This window comes from Rhipicephalus sanguineus, chromosome 7 (assembly GCF_013339695.2).
Source record: "Rhipicephalus sanguineus isolate Rsan-2018 chromosome 7, BIME_Rsan_1.4, whole genome shotgun sequence".
Taxonomy (NCBI): Eukaryota; Metazoa; Arthropoda; class Arachnida; order Ixodida; family Ixodidae; genus Rhipicephalus; species Rhipicephalus sanguineus.
This window is the reverse complement of record NC_051182.1, coordinates 110,379,869-110,397,822: the sequence shown is the minus strand read 5'-3', so window position 1 is coordinate 110,397,822 and position 17,954 is coordinate 110,379,869. Positions and strand designations below refer to the sequence as shown.

The 17,954-nt window shown below is 49.4% G+C and overlaps 2 protein-coding genes across 2 annotated transcripts; both read right to left on the bottom strand.

The window, feature by feature from the left end:
• Positions 1-5,104: 5,104 nt before the first annotated feature.
• LOC119398925 (uncharacterized protein K02A2.6-like) lies at positions 5,105-6,589 on the bottom strand. Its single transcript, XM_037665738.1, has one exon. The coding sequence runs from the start codon at positions 6,587-6,589 to the stop codon at positions 5,105-5,107; it is 1,485 nt and encodes a 494-aa protein (XP_037521666.1).
• Positions 6,590-7,589: 1,000 nt separating this feature from the next.
• LOC119398924 (uncharacterized protein K02A2.6-like) lies at positions 7,590-9,116 on the bottom strand. Its single transcript, XM_037665737.1, has one exon. The coding sequence runs from the start codon at positions 9,114-9,116 to the stop codon at positions 7,590-7,592; it is 1,527 nt and encodes a 508-aa protein (XP_037521665.1).
• Between the last annotated feature and the right edge of the window lie 8,838 nt (positions 9,117-17,954).

Genomic DNA, 17,954 nt, shown 5'->3' with positions numbered 1-17,954 from the left:
TACTTAAGCCGTTTATGGCACGCAGGCTATAAGCATAGGCGACGTACACCAGATGCGGTGCCGTCCCACAGCCTGCCGCGAAGGCCCCTAGACAAGGAGCCGACGACGCGGCCTTCGAATCGCCTTGCAGGAAAGCGCGCCTCGTGAGCTCAGCTGAGCGTCGCAGGATATGAGACTACGGCTGCATTTGGATGGTGTACATAAGTATTTTACTTATGAAGGCAAGCAAGCGCCTAGCCGACTGCTTATCATAAATTCATAAGCGAAACCTGTTGCCGCTGTTTGGTGCACATTCTCTAAAAGTCTTCACCTGAGGCAACGCAGACGCTTTTTTAAAAGCGGAGCTCCTTAAGCTTTTCGTTAGGCTGCGGGGCGTGAAACTCGACCCAGTTTGAATTTGCCACGTTAATATCTGTGGCCCTCTGAGTGGTATAATCAGCGATTAACTATTTGTTATATTCTAATACCCATGTGACAGCCCTGTGCGGTTTTTATATAAACTACGACGTAACATCGTTCTCCCTGAACCAACATTACGGGACAAACTGCGATCATGGGCATCGGCAGTGGGGTGTGCAACATCGCGGCACTTGCGCACTTGTTTGCAGGACGAGAGCTGCGACGGTGATGCGATCTCCGTTGACGGCCTCGACCGCGCATTCTACAACGTGGCCTGCGTCGTACACCGCTTCGCCCTCGATGAGGCACCGCGACCTTTCACAAGCTTTATCTACATACTTGTAGATGCTGGAGAACGGCACGCTTACCGAAATATCGAAAGAAACACCTAAACTAATTAGTATCGTACGCCAGAAACAAGATAGCGAGCGAGAACACTCACACATAGTTTCCCTTTCTTACCAGCAATGCGGTCGGTGGCATCGACGCACTTACTCGGCCATCCGGGGGATTCCTTGGCCCTGTCGATTGAGCCGTAACCAAAACAAGTTCAAGATTACACTCGAAAACATTCGTTACAGGCGTTAGTTGACCGTCGCGAGGCTGTTCGTTCGATAAAGTTCCAGCCTGAAGCAGACGATCCGCATACAGGAGCAGCGGCTGCTGCTGCGCGGTTGAGAGCGGAGTCCCCGCTCTGACGTCACACGCGAGAGGGCGCCACTCCAAGATCTCGAGGCCAATAGCAGCTTTAGAAATTATTCAGGCAGAGGTGATTTGCAGAATAAGGCCTGACTGCGTCAGCGCTCCCTTAGGTTGTGTGAAAAAAAAAAACAGTTCCTGAGATTGTAAGACGCTCGCGCATGTCAGTTGTGCGCTTCTTGAATGGTTTTTGCTTGTTTTTTCGCATTTGTAGAGTACATACCTTTGCGCTCTCCGAAATAAACTGTGTTCAATGTCAGCGCTCGTCTTCGTCTTTTCTCTTGTTCTATGTCAAATTTTCGCGCTACGGGATCAGTTATTCCCTTAGAGGTATTCTTTACGCGCCAGAGATCGTATGTGTACATAGTGGTTCTTATTATTTTACGTTTCTTGTTATTTTACTCTTGCTTGCTTTTTGTGTGTTTTTTATTCGATATTAGTATCATGATGATGGAATAGCCGGCTCTAACGTAGCCTATGCTCTCATGTCTTTCATATATAAATAGAAAAAGATAGAGAGAACGATCACAGTAATTTATTGGCAAACACGCTTCGCCCTTCACTGTACCTGAATCAGGTTCTTCCTGGTGACGTTGTTGCTGGCGTCGAACTGGGGCGGCGAGAACTGCGTCTGGAGGCAGATGTAGTCTCCCTTCTTCCCGTCGTACACGTCCAGGGTGTGATCGCCGGGTTTAGACCACTTGTAATTGTCCCTAATGGCAGCATACGGCCTCTTGTACAGGGACGGCTTCTTGTCGCCATTTATGCCGACTTGCAATGTGTAGGAGTCCTTAGGATTCGACAGCTCGGCGGCGGCGCTGAGTGAGTGAGGAAATATTAACACCGAAGCTGTACAGGCGCGGCCATTGTTAGAGGTAACACGGAGCGAGTGACCGCACTCCGCGGAGCGCCACGACGGGGGCCGCGAGAACTATTGCGGCGCAAGCGCAATCACTGCTAAAGGCGGAGTTAGTTGAGCGTCGTCCGCTACGGCTCCTCTCACTTTGCCGCGAGCGGCGAAACCTAGATCGGGCGCGCGCCTTACCAGAGCGCGTGCGGCGAAGTGTAAGGAACCGTAGCAGACGGCGCGTAGCTAACTGCTCTGATTGCGCTTGCGCCGCAATACTTCGCTTGGCACCCGCTTGGTGGTCCGAGGAGAGCGGCCACGCGCGCCGTGTTGCGTCTAAAGGCCCGAACACACGTACGCGTTGCAGCGCGTCAACGCGTGACTTTTTGACGCGGCGTCGCGCCCTCTCCTTATGGGGAGAGGGCGCGCGGCTACACGAAGCTGCGCGCCCTCCCTCTCCATAGGGAGAGGGCGCGACGCCGCGTCAAAATGTCACGCGTTGACGCGCTGCAACGCGTACGTGTGTTCGGGCCTTAACAGTGGCCGCGCCTGTACAGTTGTGCTCAATATGACTTGCAACACGGGAGCGCGTGGCCTTACGAGTTTGAAGACTTCGCATTCCGTCCACTAGCCCTTATTGCTTGAACTAAACGCTGTTCTCTCACTGGGGGCTGTCCCCAAATAAAAAAATAATATTAGGTTACGGAAATGAAGCAAATTGCAGCTGTGCGCAATCATTAAACTCGAGAGGCCACGCGCTCCTGTGTTGCAAGTCATATTGAGCGCGTCTGTACATGGCTAGGTTCTCGCGGATCGCGTCCGCGGACAAAAGACGCGCAGGAACAGCAATTATCGGCGAACCGATTAAGTCGAGTAATCCAGCGTTCTGTAACTCGACGCCTCCGTCACGACGGCGGCTGAAGAAAGGACCTAGTTGTTATCAAAACGTCGGGAAAATAAATGGTTTTCAGTGGCATGGGCCACGATTGACGCTTTTGTTTCTGTTCCAACCACTTCCGGTCGAGCATTTACTTCCGTTTTCCCGAATATTCAGCAAAAGTCCTCTAAAAATAAAACTGCTATGAAATCGACGGTCCCGGTTAAAGTTAAGAGTTTATTTTGGACACGGGTAATATCTCAGCGTAAGTTTACTCAATAAAAGGGCCAGTTATCAGCTACCATCATTAATGAAAGTTAATTGAATGATTTCCTTGAAAGAACAGATGGTTTTCTTGTAAGTAACTGGAGTCAAAGCGGCACCTGGAGGAGCAGACCTCAACTACGAGCTTCTTTCTATGTATGTGGCCTCCGAGATCTGCTTCGGCAGCGCGACGAAACACAAAGTTCACTCGAAAAATACACCGGGGCACACGAACGCCGACGAACAAGGGCCACTACCATTCGCATAAGTCAGTGATTAGGGTTGTCTCCAATATTTGCTTCAGTTTTTAGTGGAGTTACACCAAAACTAAATGTTTAAGGATTTTCTTTCATAGTCACAACAACAAGGCAGTTGTAAAGATGTAGTAGTATGGTGTACTAGAATGGGGTAGTGTGTCGTATTCGCAGCAAACCGATGGGAGAAAGGCGGTCACTTTTGCGATGACGCCACCGGAATGAGGATCGTGCGGTGTGCCCGGCGCGCGAAATTTAAGTTTGCAATGCGAAATTTTCTGCAGTTCTTGAGTAAAATGGTCACATAACACGACTGAACTAAAGATATTCGCAAGATATAAACACTTCAACACATTTGGATGTATTATTACAATAAATAAAGTTGCTTCTGCGTCATCTGAACTTGCATAATGAATATCGCCGAGCAGCGTCCCGGAGCGTGTGCATGCTTACTGTTTTGATTGCAGAAGGCATAAAAAAGCACAACGCTATTCATTCCACGCATATATATACTCCTATCTAGCGATCACACTAATTTGAATTTACACACAAGGAGGTCCGGAAAGATAACATCAACGGCATCAGGTGAGTTGCGCGCGCCCACCCATCACCTGCATCAGCCGGAGAGTAGTCACAAGGTTTTGTACTGAAAAAACGTAACGCTGAATGACAAATGCTGCTCTATTTATTTAGATAGTTTACTCCTCAAATGGGTGCCAAAGCGCATGAATGCAGTTAAATGCAACGCGCTGTATTCAGGGTGTTGGATTTATCGTATGTGAATAAACCCGCAATTCCAATCGGTCTACAAAAACTAGAATCCGTCAGGCTTCCTCAAACATTGAGTCTGCATTGCACACGAAAAAATTCGCTAACGCGTCATCATGAACAGAAGGGAACAATAAACGAGTCAACAGAAGGGAATAATAGACAATCAACTACCAATCTCGGAGGCTTTGTACCTCAGCTTACCATAAATTACTTCATGGGGCGGTGACACCTGGCGACTCAGTAGTACGGTGTGCTCTGGCTCCACTGTCCGTCATCGCAAAAAGAGCCACGTTTTCGGCGCCAGACTACACACTACACCAATCCAGTACACCATAGTAGTAGCGCATGCGACGAAGGTCCAACGTTGCAGCAAAACAGAATTCCTTCCTCACTGATAAAACGATCAAATCGGTGTACTCCGCCTCTTCGAAAGCAATCGCAACTAAGACTGAAAACGTACTTACATAGGATCATCTCCGGTAGCTCTAAAAACGCAGGTCCAGTTAAACTGCTTCGTTTTAGTTGCAAAAGCGTCATTGACTGGAGTCCCCATTACAATTCCTATGCCCTTGTCCGGCTCCTGTGTGGTTGGCAGGGAAGCGAAGATAAGCAGTGCGTGGGCCCATCGGAGAACCGAAGTAATGCTAAGCGAAGTAATGTAGAACCAAAGTAATGGAGCTTTTTACAGTTCGCTTGCGTGATCCCGTAACATAAGTGTTACGTTGCGGGGTTGTGGGGTTTTCCTTGGGAAGAACCACACCGCTCGGCTGCTGGGTACGAACTGCCTTACTGCCAAAAAACGGCGCCTGCTCGCGAAAGCGCGGTCCGTGCGCGGCGTCCCTCGTGAAGGGAAAACGTAACCCAATCTGCCTAGTCGCTCTGGCCGCGCGGCTGAGTGACCGGAAGCCGGAGCTTGCGAGTCCCGGAGCGGCGGCACGCCTATTTGCCGGGAGCGGCAGTGCGTCGCCTGTAGAACATCACATCCCTCCCCTCTTAGATGGAGTCCCCGTAGCGGTCTGGGGGCTGGCGATGTCGTTGCGGACGTGATGCCGTTGTCGTGTCCGGCTGCGTCGCTGGTTGTTGTGGCCCTGGCTCTTCTGTTAGGCTGAACCCTGATGAAACAGGGGAATCTGCTGGTGGATCCAGCATGTACGGCGCCGGCACGGTAGCTTGCCGAGTTGTTGCGAGTTGCTCTCCGTGCTCGCTTTCTATGCGGCTTTCCGCCTGACTCTTCTCGACACCGGGTTTTATGTGGTCTAGGTGCCTTCGAAACGTTCCCGTTTCACAATTAATCATCCAAGACCTGTGCCCGAGCCTCTCCGTCACCGTTCCCTCCATCCATGCAGGGCTGCCGATGAAATTCCGGATGAATACTGACTGCCCCACAGAAATTTCCCTCGCGGAGTTGCACCCCCTGGTGTTCGAGGGTGCTTCCTCAGGCGGCTGGGGCTGGAGTTTTGTGAGCGCGGTGACCATGTCGCGCCCGAACATTAATGCGGCTGGTGTTTTGTCCGTTGCCGTTGATACGGTGCTGTGCTGCTTAAGTAGGAACCGCGCCAGCCTGCATGCAAACGTTCCTGTTTGGTTCTTGGCTAACGCCTGTTTTGCTTCGGACACCATCCTCTCTGCCTGGCCATTAGTGGCGGGATAATAGGAGGCGCTTGTGACATGTGTAACCCCGTTCTTCTTTAAAAATTCCTCAAATTCTGAGGAAACAAAAGACGGGCCATTGTCCGTCACTATCTTTTTGGGGAGCCCAAACGTTGCGAAAAGGTTTCGCATTTCCTCGATCAATGTGGTAGTCTGGATGTTGCGCATACAGCGCACTTCCAGCAACTTGGTGTACGCATCGACCACCACTAGCAACATCCTCCCCTCCACAGGGCCAGCAAAGTCCGCATGAATGTAGTGCCAAGGTGTCGTTGCGCGCTCCCACTGAGGCATAGGTGCCTTGCCTGGTGCCTTTTGGTGCTGGCGACATATTACACAGTTCCTTGCCACCTCTTCAATATCGCTGTCAACACCTGGACACCAAAAGTAACTTCTAGCGCAGGCTTTCATGGCGACAATTCCTTTGTGGTTTTCGTGAGCCAGGCCCAACACGCACTTTCTCGCTTTTGCAGGAATGACCACCCTGCAGACCCTAATAAGGCAGCCCTCCTGAATAGAGAGTTCGGCCCCGAGCTTTCTGTATGCTGCAAACTCTTCATTGGCAAGCTTGCGCAATTCGCCGCTTCCGATAGCTGCTTTCACTCGAGACAACACTGGGTCTTGTCGGGTCATTTCAGCAAGTTGGTTTGGTGCTAGTTCAAAGCTTGGCCTGGAAACCAACATGAGCACGTCTCCTGGCGGATAAGGCTCATCGACCTGTGCTGGCAGTGGGAGTCTGCTGAGAGCGTCTGCATTTTGGTGTTTTGGGCCTGGTCTGTACACCAAATTGTAATCATAGGTGGCTAGCTTGAGGCACCAGCGAGTCATTCTAGGCGATAGTACCGACGGCACTTGTTTCTTTTCGCCCATGATACCAATCAGTGGTTGATGGTCTGTCATTACGGTTACGTGCCGACCAGCGATGTACTTGTGAAAATGGCTGACACCGTATACTATCGCCAATCCTTCATTGTCAAGCTGGGAATAGTTCTTTTCCGCGCTTCCCAATGTTCGCGAAGCGAATGCTATGGGTGCCTCTCGGCCAAGAGCGTCTTCCTGAGCCAGCACCGCACCGATACCGTACGGTGACGCGTCTACGGACAAAAGAAGGGGCTTGGTTTCATCGTAATGAGCCAGAACTGTGCAAGTGCGGACCATATGTTTCAGTTCCTCGAAGGCGGTTTCGTGCTCCGATTTCCAGTTACAGGCCGTATTTTTCTCTAACAGTTTGTACAGCTTGGCTGCGACATTTGCCCTGTTCCTTAAAAAGCGGTCGTAAAAAGATATCAACCCAAGAAAAGCTCGGAGAGATGTTCTTTCAGTTGGTTGTGGTGCCCGAAGTATGGCCTCGATTTTGATCTCGGTGGTGTGCACCCCATTGGCGTCAATTCGGTGTCCCAGGAATTCAACGGACGTGATGCCAAAGTGGCACTTATCCTTCTTGAGGCGTAGGCCTCTCTCGCTTAGCCTTGTTAAAACCTGGTCAAGACGATGTGCGTGCTCAGAAGCACCTTTCCCGCTGATAATAATATCATCAAGGTAAACACTCACCCCGGGAATTCCGGCCAGTGTTACCTCCATCATGCGCTGGAAGATGGCAGGTGCGGCGGATACTCCGAACGGGAGCCGATTCACTTTAAACAGTCCCTTGGTCGTGTTCACCGTGAGGAGCGCTGCTGTTTCGTCGTCGACTTTCAGCTGTTGGTAGGCTTGGTACAAATCCAACGTCGAGAAGAGGGTTCCGCCGTGCAAATTCGCGAACACCTCCGCTGTAGTTGGAAGAGGGTAGGAAGCCTTCTTCGCCGCTGCGTTAACAGTGCTCCTGTAGTCACCACACACGCAATGTTCCATCATTTTTCCGAACGAGGACCAGCGGTGTCGCCCAGTTGGAATGCTGTATCGGTGAGAGGATGCCCTGATGTTGCAGGCGATCAAGTTCATCTTCCATAGGCCCTTGCAGGGCAAGAGGCACAGGACGAGCCTTACAAAACTTGGGGCTTGCGTCTTCTTCCAATTCCAGGTGAATCAAGGGGCCTCTGTAGCCGTTAATGTCCTCTCTGAACACGTCTGGGTGTCGAGAGATGACTTCCCTGATCTCATCTGTTGGATGTTCCAAATGGTTGATTCCGTGGACCTGGATATGGAGAGGCGCGAACCAGTCCCGTCCCAAGAGGTTGCATCTCGCTCCTTTCATCACCAGCAACGGTAGCACGCAATCGTCTGACTTAAACTTCACCCGAACATGTGCGGTTCCCAGAACACGCAGTTCTCCCGACCAAGTGCGCAAGTCGAGTGGCTCGCTTGAAAGTTGGGGGGCGTTCCTTGGCCGCGCTTTGTGGTAGGTCTCCTCGCTTATCAGAGAGCGTGCGGCACCCGTGTCCACTTCAAATTGCAGAGATTTTCGCTCTACTTCTACGTCTACCAGGAACTTGGGGCAGTGTGTGCGCCCATTTACTGCATGCAGCTCGTACGTGGAATCACTGCTTACAGTTTCATCATACGGTAGTGGGTTGACACTGTGCGTTTGTTGCCTGATGTTTGCGCGTACTTCCTTTTCTTGCTTCTTGCGTGCAATACAGGCGTCTCCGATATGGCCCACTTTGGCGCAAAAACGGCACTCTGCTGTTTTGAATTTGCACGTCGAAGGGTCGTGCCAGCCATCACATCGGTAGCAACGGCGTCGGGAAGGCGTTTTTTTGTTTTCTTGCTTGTTGGGAGTAACCTTGTTGATCTCTCCGGAGTTCGTTGCTGCTTTGATTCCCCGCTGCTGCCTTGACGCACTCTCCGCTGATAGGGCTATATCCAAAGCACGTTGGAAGGACAGCTCCTTTTCTGCAAAGAGGCGCTGTTGGAGATGTTCGTCGCGGATGCCGCAAACGAATCTGTCTCGCAGCATTACGTCCTGTGGCAGCATTGTTGGGTTCCGTTGTGAAACGGGCTCTTGACTTCCCCCTGACGATGTCGATGTTGCAGGCGTAGCCGCTAGCACACCGAAGTAGCAGTCCACTGTCAAATTCTTGAGGGCTGCGACATAGCTGCTTATCGATTCGCCGGGGTTTTGGTCTCGTCGCTGGAACACGTAACGGCCGTAAAGCTCCGATGGTCTTGGATCGAAATGCCGCTGGAGAAGTGCGACCAGCTCGCTGAAGCTGACCTCTCCAGGGGTTTTCGGCGCGACCAGCGCACACGCAGTCTCGAAGGTGTCCGCGCCGCATAGCGTGAGGAGGAAGGCCCGTTTCTTCTCTTCGTTGCTGATGTCGTTCGCCACAAAGTAGAAGTTGACGCGCTGGATCCATGACGCCCAGGACTTTCCCGAGAAGGGCTCGATGGCGCCGTACATTCCTCCTGTAGCCATGGCACGTAACCTCGAAGCTGCGCTCGCTTCACAACTCCTGCCTCGTCGCCAGTGTTACGTTGCGGGGTTGTGGGGTTTTCCTTGGGAAGAACCACACCGCTCGGCTGCTGGGTACGAACTGCTTTATTGCCAAAAAACGGGCGCCTGCTCGCGAAGGCGCGGTCCGTGCGCGGCGTCCCTCGTGAAGGGAAAACGTAACCCAATCTGCCTAGTCGTCTGGCCGCGCGGCTGAGTGACCGGAAGCCGGTGCTTGCGAGTCCCGGAGCGGCGGCACGCCTATTTGCCGGGAGCGGCAGTGCGTCGCCTGTAGAACATCACAGAAGCCATCGCAGAAAGTGTGCTAGTGGACGATAAGGAAGGCATCAAGCATTGGATGGTGTGTGTTCTACCTTGATCAAGTTCTGCAACTACGGTTGGCTGTCTAAGATAAGACTAACAGTACCTTTGGCAGCGTATTGGAAGCATTGCGGTGAACTTTTGGTTGCCAATTCGACTCTGTTGAAAGGCGGTCGGCTGGTTGTTCCTGCAATTTTGCAAGTGGAAGTCTTGAGTTTGATCCAAGAGGGTCATCTTGGAGTGGCTCGGATTAAGGCGAGGGCCCACGAGTCGGTTTGGTGGTCTTGTTTAAGCCACAGGATCAAAGAAGTGGCTGAAAACTGCAAACAGTGTGCAACAATGAGACAGCAGAGGGCAGAGCCCATAATAGCAACAGCTACACCTGAGCTCCCGTGGCAACAAGTCGGGGCTGACATCTTCCATTTTGAGGGTTAGGACATATTAGTAGTAGTTGACTACTACACACGATTTCCGGAAGTGCAGACCTTGCGCGAGACGTCAAGCATATCTGTGATTACTGCGTTGAAGAACATTATGGCTCGATTCGGAGTGCCCGAGGTTCTTCGGAGTGACAACGGGCTAGAGGTCTCGTTGAGTGAGTTCGCGGACTTCGCGTCGATATACGGCTTTGCTCATTGCACGAGTAGCCCTGCTTTCCCACAGTCAAACGGGGAAGGGGAACACGAAGTATGAAGCATGAAGGAACTGTGGTGCAACAGTGTTAATCGTCACATGGCTCTTTTGGTGTACAGGGACACCAGACTCAATAGGCTTTTCAGTCCTGCTCAACTTTTGATGGGTTGTTGCCTACGCAACCATTTGCCAAAAGTTCCGGACCATCTAGCTCTGTAACTGCCTGACCATGAAACCTTTAAAGGGGTGGTGCCACCAAATTTGTGGTTTGCGCATTCTGTGCTGTAAGCGTTTCCTGTAGCTCCAGGAAGCATGATGCATGCACCAAGATTTATGTATTCTCGCTAAATAATGTAATATCGCCTTTTGATATGGACAACTTTCGGTTTCGGTTTCGGGCACCGAGGTGGGGCAGTGACGTAGAAGTGTAGGAGGCGTGGTCACGTGACCACACAAGGCTGTGACGTACTTAGCCAGGAATCGATCGAAACTCGGCGAGTGATGTAGCAACCGATGCTTTGCCGGTACTATAGTGAATTAGAATATATTCTAGTTCACTACAGCCGGTACGTACGTTGCGGAAGTGGCGGAGGTCCGGAGGTCACTCACTTTACTACAGCAGATTTGGTGTGACGTCACTACAACTTTCGTTGACCATCCTACAGATCTACGTCAGTGTTGGCGCGCTAGCGCATGGGTTTCGATCGGGAGAATGCGCATTTAGGTACACTTTGGAAGTGAATTAAAATATGTTCTAAACGTTTGCAGTGTCCGACCCTTCGTGTGGAATGTCCTTGCATACAGAGGAAACCCACAACAGGCTTGTTATAGCCTCGAAATTTGATGGCACCACCTCTTTAAGGAGTGTGACGAAGCTCTTAAGCACCGGCAGAACACGAACTACAGCCGCCATCACTGTGCTCGACCCCTGCCGGTTCTGCAACCAGGCCAGGAAGTCTGGGTGACAGATTGCAGGTGTACTGCTCAGGTGCTGAACCGAGGTCAGCGTCAGAGATGCTATGTGGTAGAGATGCAGAGCAGTGTGATACAGCGGAATTGTCTGCTTGTGCCATTCGGTGGTCGCGGCACGACTCCTGCATCATCACTGGTGCCGGGACAATAGGGACAACTTACAGTGCAGGAGAACGCCCGAGTGATGTGTTGCGTTGTGTGGTTTCTCAGTTATGTGGTTTCTCCAGGTGGTGTGGAACCTCGTGTAGTTCCCCAAGAAAGTGTGCCTTCTCCTACAGATGCGGACAGTCCAAAGTCAACACATCCCGCGACTCTACGTTGTGGTCCCTCGGTCTACCCGGTTCGGAAGACTCATCATTGCACCTAAAAGATTGAACTTCAGTTAGTCAGTAATCGGTCCACATCTTCGACAAGGGGGGATGTGGTGTAAAGGGGGTTTATAACCATGCTGGCATCACTAATCTATGTTCTCTCTCTATGGGGTTCATATGTTGGCTGTGTATAAAAGATACACAAATAAAGTGACATAGGCATTCACCAATCACCTCAAACCTGCCCTGGTTGAGGAGCCACCCCTCAGACACGGGGAAATATTCAGCCAGAATTGTCTGCTCCTCATCAGTCTTCAAGCTTACTTCAGCTTCAACACCACGAACCAAGCATATCAAAGGGTTGTTCTGGATACCAGCACAGCTGCGTCACTAGAGGGGTGGGGGTGACTTTTTGTAGCAGCATCACCGTCTAAAAGGAAGACGTTAACAGCGGCTTGTGTGGAACGGGCCACAGCCTGAAGAAAAGCGAAGCAGGCGTGTGGCTCAATTCACAAGCAGCCTGTGCGATGCTCTTTCAGGTTCTTTTTCTGGGGACGAAGATGGACTGTCATCTAGAGCTTCCTGCCTCGTAAATACTCTCCTTTACTGGGGCTCGTCGTTCTCACTTCCTTCGCATGCCACAAGGTACTCCACCGAAGTCGGTATGTCCGCGGCTCAGAAAGTTAATGCTCAAGCCAGGCGGTCTGCCTGTTTGTTTCCCCCTACACCTTAGTAAGTGGGGCACCATGTGATGCTGTGGTCTTCTTGGAGGTTGGATCCTATTATGGGTAGGGTGCTCTGGAGGACACCTCTAAGAAACAGTTGGCAAGCCTTTTGCGTGTCTGTGAGAACGTGCCCAGATTGCCTGGTTGCCCTCTGCTGCTCGGATTGCTAGTTAGGAGAAGATGTGTGTGTTTACTGCTAGATGCAAAGGAAACCTGACCCACTGCTGGCATGTGGGGCCTGGCCCGCCCGACGAAAGAATCGCAGTGCCGCGAGTCGGGAAGGAAACTTGAAGATAAGGACCCTCACACCGAATGCCATACGTGTCTGTTGTCGAACACAACGTGGGCCACTTACTAAAAGGGAGCCTGCTCGTTAAAGGAAATTCGTGGAAAGTTAAGGGTGAGCTGTTGTAGAGCACTGCACGGGCCTGGGCCGACCCGAAGGCCCGGCTCGCGGGCCGGGCCGTCCGAAGAGTTTTCCGGTGGGCCTGGGCCGGGCTCGGGCTTGAAAGTGCGGGCCTGGGCTGGGCCCGGGCTTGAAGTCGTGGGCCTGGGCCGGACCTGGGCTTGAAGTCGTGGGCCTGGGCCGGACCCGGGCTTGAAGTCGTGGGCTTTGGCCGGACCCGGGCTTGAGGCTGCGGGCCGGGCTGGACTTGGGCCCGCTAATTAAAAGGTCTAAGTCGGGCCTTCGAGCACACGCGAACGTTATGCATTGCATGGTCTAAGGCATTCTGTGCCAAGCTGAAGTGACCCGTGTAAAGAGCTGGCTCTTAGTAAAGCTTAGCAAAGAACAATAAGGTACGCATTTGGGCTGGTTGGTTCATGATTAACTGTACAAAACAGCGCTAAAAGACTGGACAAAACAGCACCATGGTTTGTGTCCTTTCTTCGTCCCGTCTTTTGGCGCTGTTTTGTACACTTAGCAAAGAAAATAGAAAAATAGTTGAAGTTCTATTTTTTTTACCAGTATAGGATACATTATATATAAACTGGTGCACGTGTTTTATGCTGCATGCTCATGAATTCCTCTGTACACACACACACGCAGATATATATATATATATATATATCCCTCTGCTACATGACCTGATAGGGCAAAATCGTACGATCAAGGTAAATAAATACGTGTGCACAAGCGTAAAAATAACAGCACTAACAATGGGCAACATCATGGTTGTTCCCATGGTAGCAATAAAGATTTCAGTCTTTTATTTGAGGTTGACACATACGGTACAATCTGTAAGTAAACAAAGATATTTGATGCTCGCGTCCTTGGTTGCGCCTATAGAGGTGTAGACCGAATTATAAGTGCCTATCCTTCTGGTCGAACTGCTGATGTTAAGGCGTGTGTAAGCTTTAAATCTCCTTCAAAGCGTCATATTAATTTTGCTTGGGCAGTGCGGGAATGAAAGGGACATAACTTGTCACTTTAATGAAGCCCAAGGCATCATTAATCATCATCATCAACAACTAATATCCTCTAGCGGGCCCGGGTCGGGCCTGGTCATGAACACGCGCGCCCTGGATAAGTTTAGTAATGAACACCCGGGCCCGGGCCGGGCCCAAGCTTGGAACCACGGGGCCGGACTCGGGCCGGGTTCGGTCACGTAGCTCGGGCCCGGGCTGTGCTCTGGCTTCATAGGGCGGGCTTGGGCTGGGTCCGAGCCGAAAAATCAGGCCCGTGCAGTGCTCTAAGCTGTTGTGCATATGGCAAATACTCGAAACTCGAGGAAACTCTAGAAGTTAAGGAATATGCAGTTTGCAAGGGAATGGAAAATGTTATGCATAAGTTTTAACAGATATCTGGAGTGTATCAGGGAACTGAAGAATAACCGATATTGTAGTTGACAATACATGACAGAAGTGGGCTGGCCACATGATGCAAAAGAGTCGACCAGTCTTTTAGAGTGGGTGCCAGGGAATCGGAAATGCAGAGGGTTGAGTAAAGTGATGAAATAAAGACATTTTTTGCAGGCATAAAATGGAATTTGCTAGCACAAGACAGGACCAATTAGAAACCATTGAGAGAGCCTTCGTCCTGTAGTAGACATAAACATAGGCTCAGTATTATGGGGAACTGTCTCAAAGCCCAGAGGATTCCAATCAAAATATATAAGGTATGCGGAATACGTTCAACACAGGTTGTTAGAGTGTACGATGGAGGCAGGAAGGTGGTTCAAGTCTACGCTTGTCAGAGGGATACAAGATTGCCGGTAGGGGTTCATGGCTCTGTGTTGGAGGTATGGTCTGACACAGGCAAAATAGATGGTGTGCTTAAAAACACTGCGTTACTGGGGTAGATTTATAAAAGAGGTAGAGTCAAGAACAGTCGCGTGCAAATATTAGAAAATTTCAAATAACGGGTCGAATACTATTCTATTTGATTTGGTAATCAAATTGAATAATTCATATTCAAAATGCGAAATATTTTTCGATATTTTGCAAATAATTAGCACCGAAGGGAAAAAAAACATTCGAACAGCGAGGGACAATATTTCTTGTTTTAATTATTTGTTTGTTTGTTTGTTCACAGTACCTTACTGAACACGAGATATTACAGAGTTGTTAATAACGCAGGGGAAATCTGAGTTCGATTGTTTGCGAGTGAAAGAAATGAGTTTACATTTTCCAGAGTTCAATACCATCAGCCATTTTTCACACCACATATTTATAAGCTTAATGTCATATTGCAGGATGTGGTGATCATCAGGAGATGTTATTTTTCTATAAATGATCACGTCATCAGCGAATAGTCTTATACTTGAGGAAATATTATTGGGCAGGTCATTAATGTAAATGAGGAAGAGTAAAGGGCCTAGAACACTGCCTTGAGGGACTCCAGATGTTACATCAGCAAGGGGAGAAACACAATTATTAATCACGGTAAATTGTTGTCGAGATGATAAAAAATTTCTAATCCAAGATAAGCTAGCAGAGTCCAGTCCGATGGAATTTAACTTAAAAAACAACCGACAATGGGCCACCCGGTCAAAAGCCTTGAAAAAGTCAAGGAAAATGCTATCGGTTTGTAAATTTTCTCCATGTTAAAGTGCAAGTCGGTCGTAAACTCGAGCAGCTGCGTTTTCGAAATCCATGTTGATTAATGAAAAAGAAATGATTAGTCTCCAGGTGGCTGTAGATATGCGACACAATTATCTGCTCCAGCATTTTACAGGAAATGCATGTTAGGGAAATGGGGCGGTAGTTGTCTGGTTATTTTTTGTTTCCAGGTGTGAATACTGGAATAACCTTAGCAACCTTTCATTCTTTAGGTAGTTGGCCGGTCGACAATGATTGATTAAATATTCTGCACAGTATTTCACTAGAAAGAGGCAGGGTATTTTTCAATATCTTAGCGATTCGATTATCTGCACCGGCAGATGTTGATAGTTTAAGGTTATTTATGAGACATGCAATGCCATCCGCAGTGACCGTTATTGGTGCCATATATGGATAACCTGAATGTGGAACATAAGGCACGTTTAGGTGATCTTCTTTTGTAAATACTGACGAGAAAAATTTATTAAACTCTTATGAACACTGAGCATCCGTTAATGGTGTGTTGTCGTCATTGAAAAGACAGATTTGTCGCGATTCATTTCCAGGGGATATGGCTTGCCAGAACTTTCTTGGGTTTGAGTGCAAGAGGGAGGGTAGGTCATATGAATAGTACTTGTCTTTGGCGGAACTTATCGCTGATGAATATTCTTTCAGGCATGTCTTGTACCTTTCCCATGAAGGCTCGCTGGGTGAGTGCTTGGCAGCTGTGTAGAACCGCTTCTTTTTGTTTCACAGTATGCGCAGCGATGAACTGAACCAGGGATTTTCATTATCGTGGGCGATAGAGAGAAGAGGCACATACCTGTCCACTAATTCTAACATCTTGTTCTTAAAGGGGCCCTCCAACATTATTCAACCCCCCATTTTTTACTTGCGGGTTGCGTAGACTGATGGCTGGGGATAATTTTAGCATACGTTTAAGCACCGATATCAAATTATTTAGTATTTTAATCACGCGTTGAAGTCGCTACATCGCTGCTGACCGCATCAGCGCGTAGTGGCACTTGCCAGAACTATTGCGGGCGGAAATGACGAAGATGAGCGCTGGCCTATGATTGGATAAATGTAACGTTAGAAGTAATAACGGCGTTGCATCAAAGTTGAGATTACTATTGTTTCGTTTTTCTTTTCTGTGCTTTTTCAATGAACTCCAAATAGCCGCCGTCGCAACAAAAAATATCACTACAACCACAAAGTACGACAGAGGCGCCGGTTGCCATTTCGCCTCTGGTTGCTCTGGCTGCTCTGGCTTTTTTTTTTTTTTTTTTGCCTGCGCCGGTCGGATGTCCATATGAAACGCTTGCCCCTCTTCCTTCTTTTTGCGTGTGTACGTTTGCGAGCTGCCTCTTTCCGCAGGTGCGGTAGGCTCATGATTGTTGTTGAAACGGTGCAAGTAATCCTCTTCGTTGAATTGTTGTCGCTGCACAGTCGGGCTGCTCACCGAACAAACCGCGTAGGGGCGACCGTGTTTAACCCCCCATGCCGCTCCACAAATTCCCTTCTCAGAATGAGAAGAGGGAATGACACGGAATGTCGTTGTAAGGAACAGCAGACAAAGCCTCCCCAGCCTCGCTTCGAAGCAGTAGCGCCCGCTCACGTTCTGACAAGTCAGGTTTCAGGAACCACGTTTGTTACTATGGCAGCGACGTCAACAATGCGTTGGAAAGGAGAAGCAACAATGGTGTGCGAGCTTCCCCTACGTAATAGCTTTCAGCCCATTTCATTGGAGCGCCATCCGACGTCACAGCAGAGAGTGAAATGTGGTCACGTGACCCCGCGAAAATCGAGTTGAGGGCAGGCATTTTTTTTCTTGTATTTTGAATTTTCTAAATTGAATAACTTCGTACTGCGTGCCGCTATCGCTGCCGTTCTTGCTGCACTAGTTCGTCCGTACTTCAGTCTACGCAATCCACGAGTAAACAATGGGGGGTTGAAGAGTGTTAGAGGGCCCCTTTAAAAGCGAGCCAGTTTTCACCGACAGACTGCAGAGAGAAAGATTGTACAAAAGACTGGTGGAAGAAGACCGCTAATTCCCTGTTCATGCTTCTGTAGTACGCTTTATTATAGTTACGAATGAACTTGGTAGCCATGGAACCTATATTTGGTACCGGTTTGTGGAGGGTGAGTTGTAGGAGGTTGTGGTCACTGAAACCATCGCAGTATTCGATTGTGCCGATCGTATCAGGAGCTGTGGTTAGCACCAAATCTAGAATATTAGTGCCACGTGTCGGTTTATTTACCACTTGTGAAAAGTTGAAATCCAACGAAAGGTTAACGAAGTCAGTTGAAATTTGGCAGGACGATGATAAAGTGGGCCAGTCGATGTTGGGTAAATTAAAGTCACCGAAAAGGTACACGTGATCCGTAGGACATTCCTTGATTGCGGCCGAGATGCTGTTTCGCAATTCATCTAGGAATAGTGACTAGCATCGGCTGGACGATAGCAAACGCCTATTAGTATGTTGTCGGTGTGCGCCCTACGTGCTGCCCATAATATTTCCAGATCAGAGCTCGTGTCAATGATGAAAGATGCGATTTGTTTCTTAATAGCCAGCAGTACCCCTCCGCCTCTCTTCTGTGTGCGGTCACGCCTATAAATGGTGTAGTCCTTATCAAGCAGTAGTTCATTGTCCCTGATATTGGGGCATAACCAAGTCTCTGTAAGTGCTACGACATTTTGAACAGCTGTCATCAAAGAAGGATGAAACTTGGTCGCATTTGGGCAGAAGGCTTCTGATGTTAGTGAATAAAGCCGATAGCGGAAGAGTGAAGGCAGCTTTTGAAGGTTCATTGCAAGCGCA

What these genes read in the sequence shown, in the direction of transcription:
- LOC119398925 (XM_037665738.1), bottom strand. Translation starts at nt 6,589, where the DNA reads ATGACTCGCTGGTGCCTCAAGCTAGCCACCTATGATTACAATTTGGTG.
- LOC119398924 (XM_037665737.1), bottom strand. Translation starts at nt 9,116, where the DNA reads ATGGCTACAGGAGGAATGTACGGCGCCATCGAGCCCTTCTCGGGAAAG.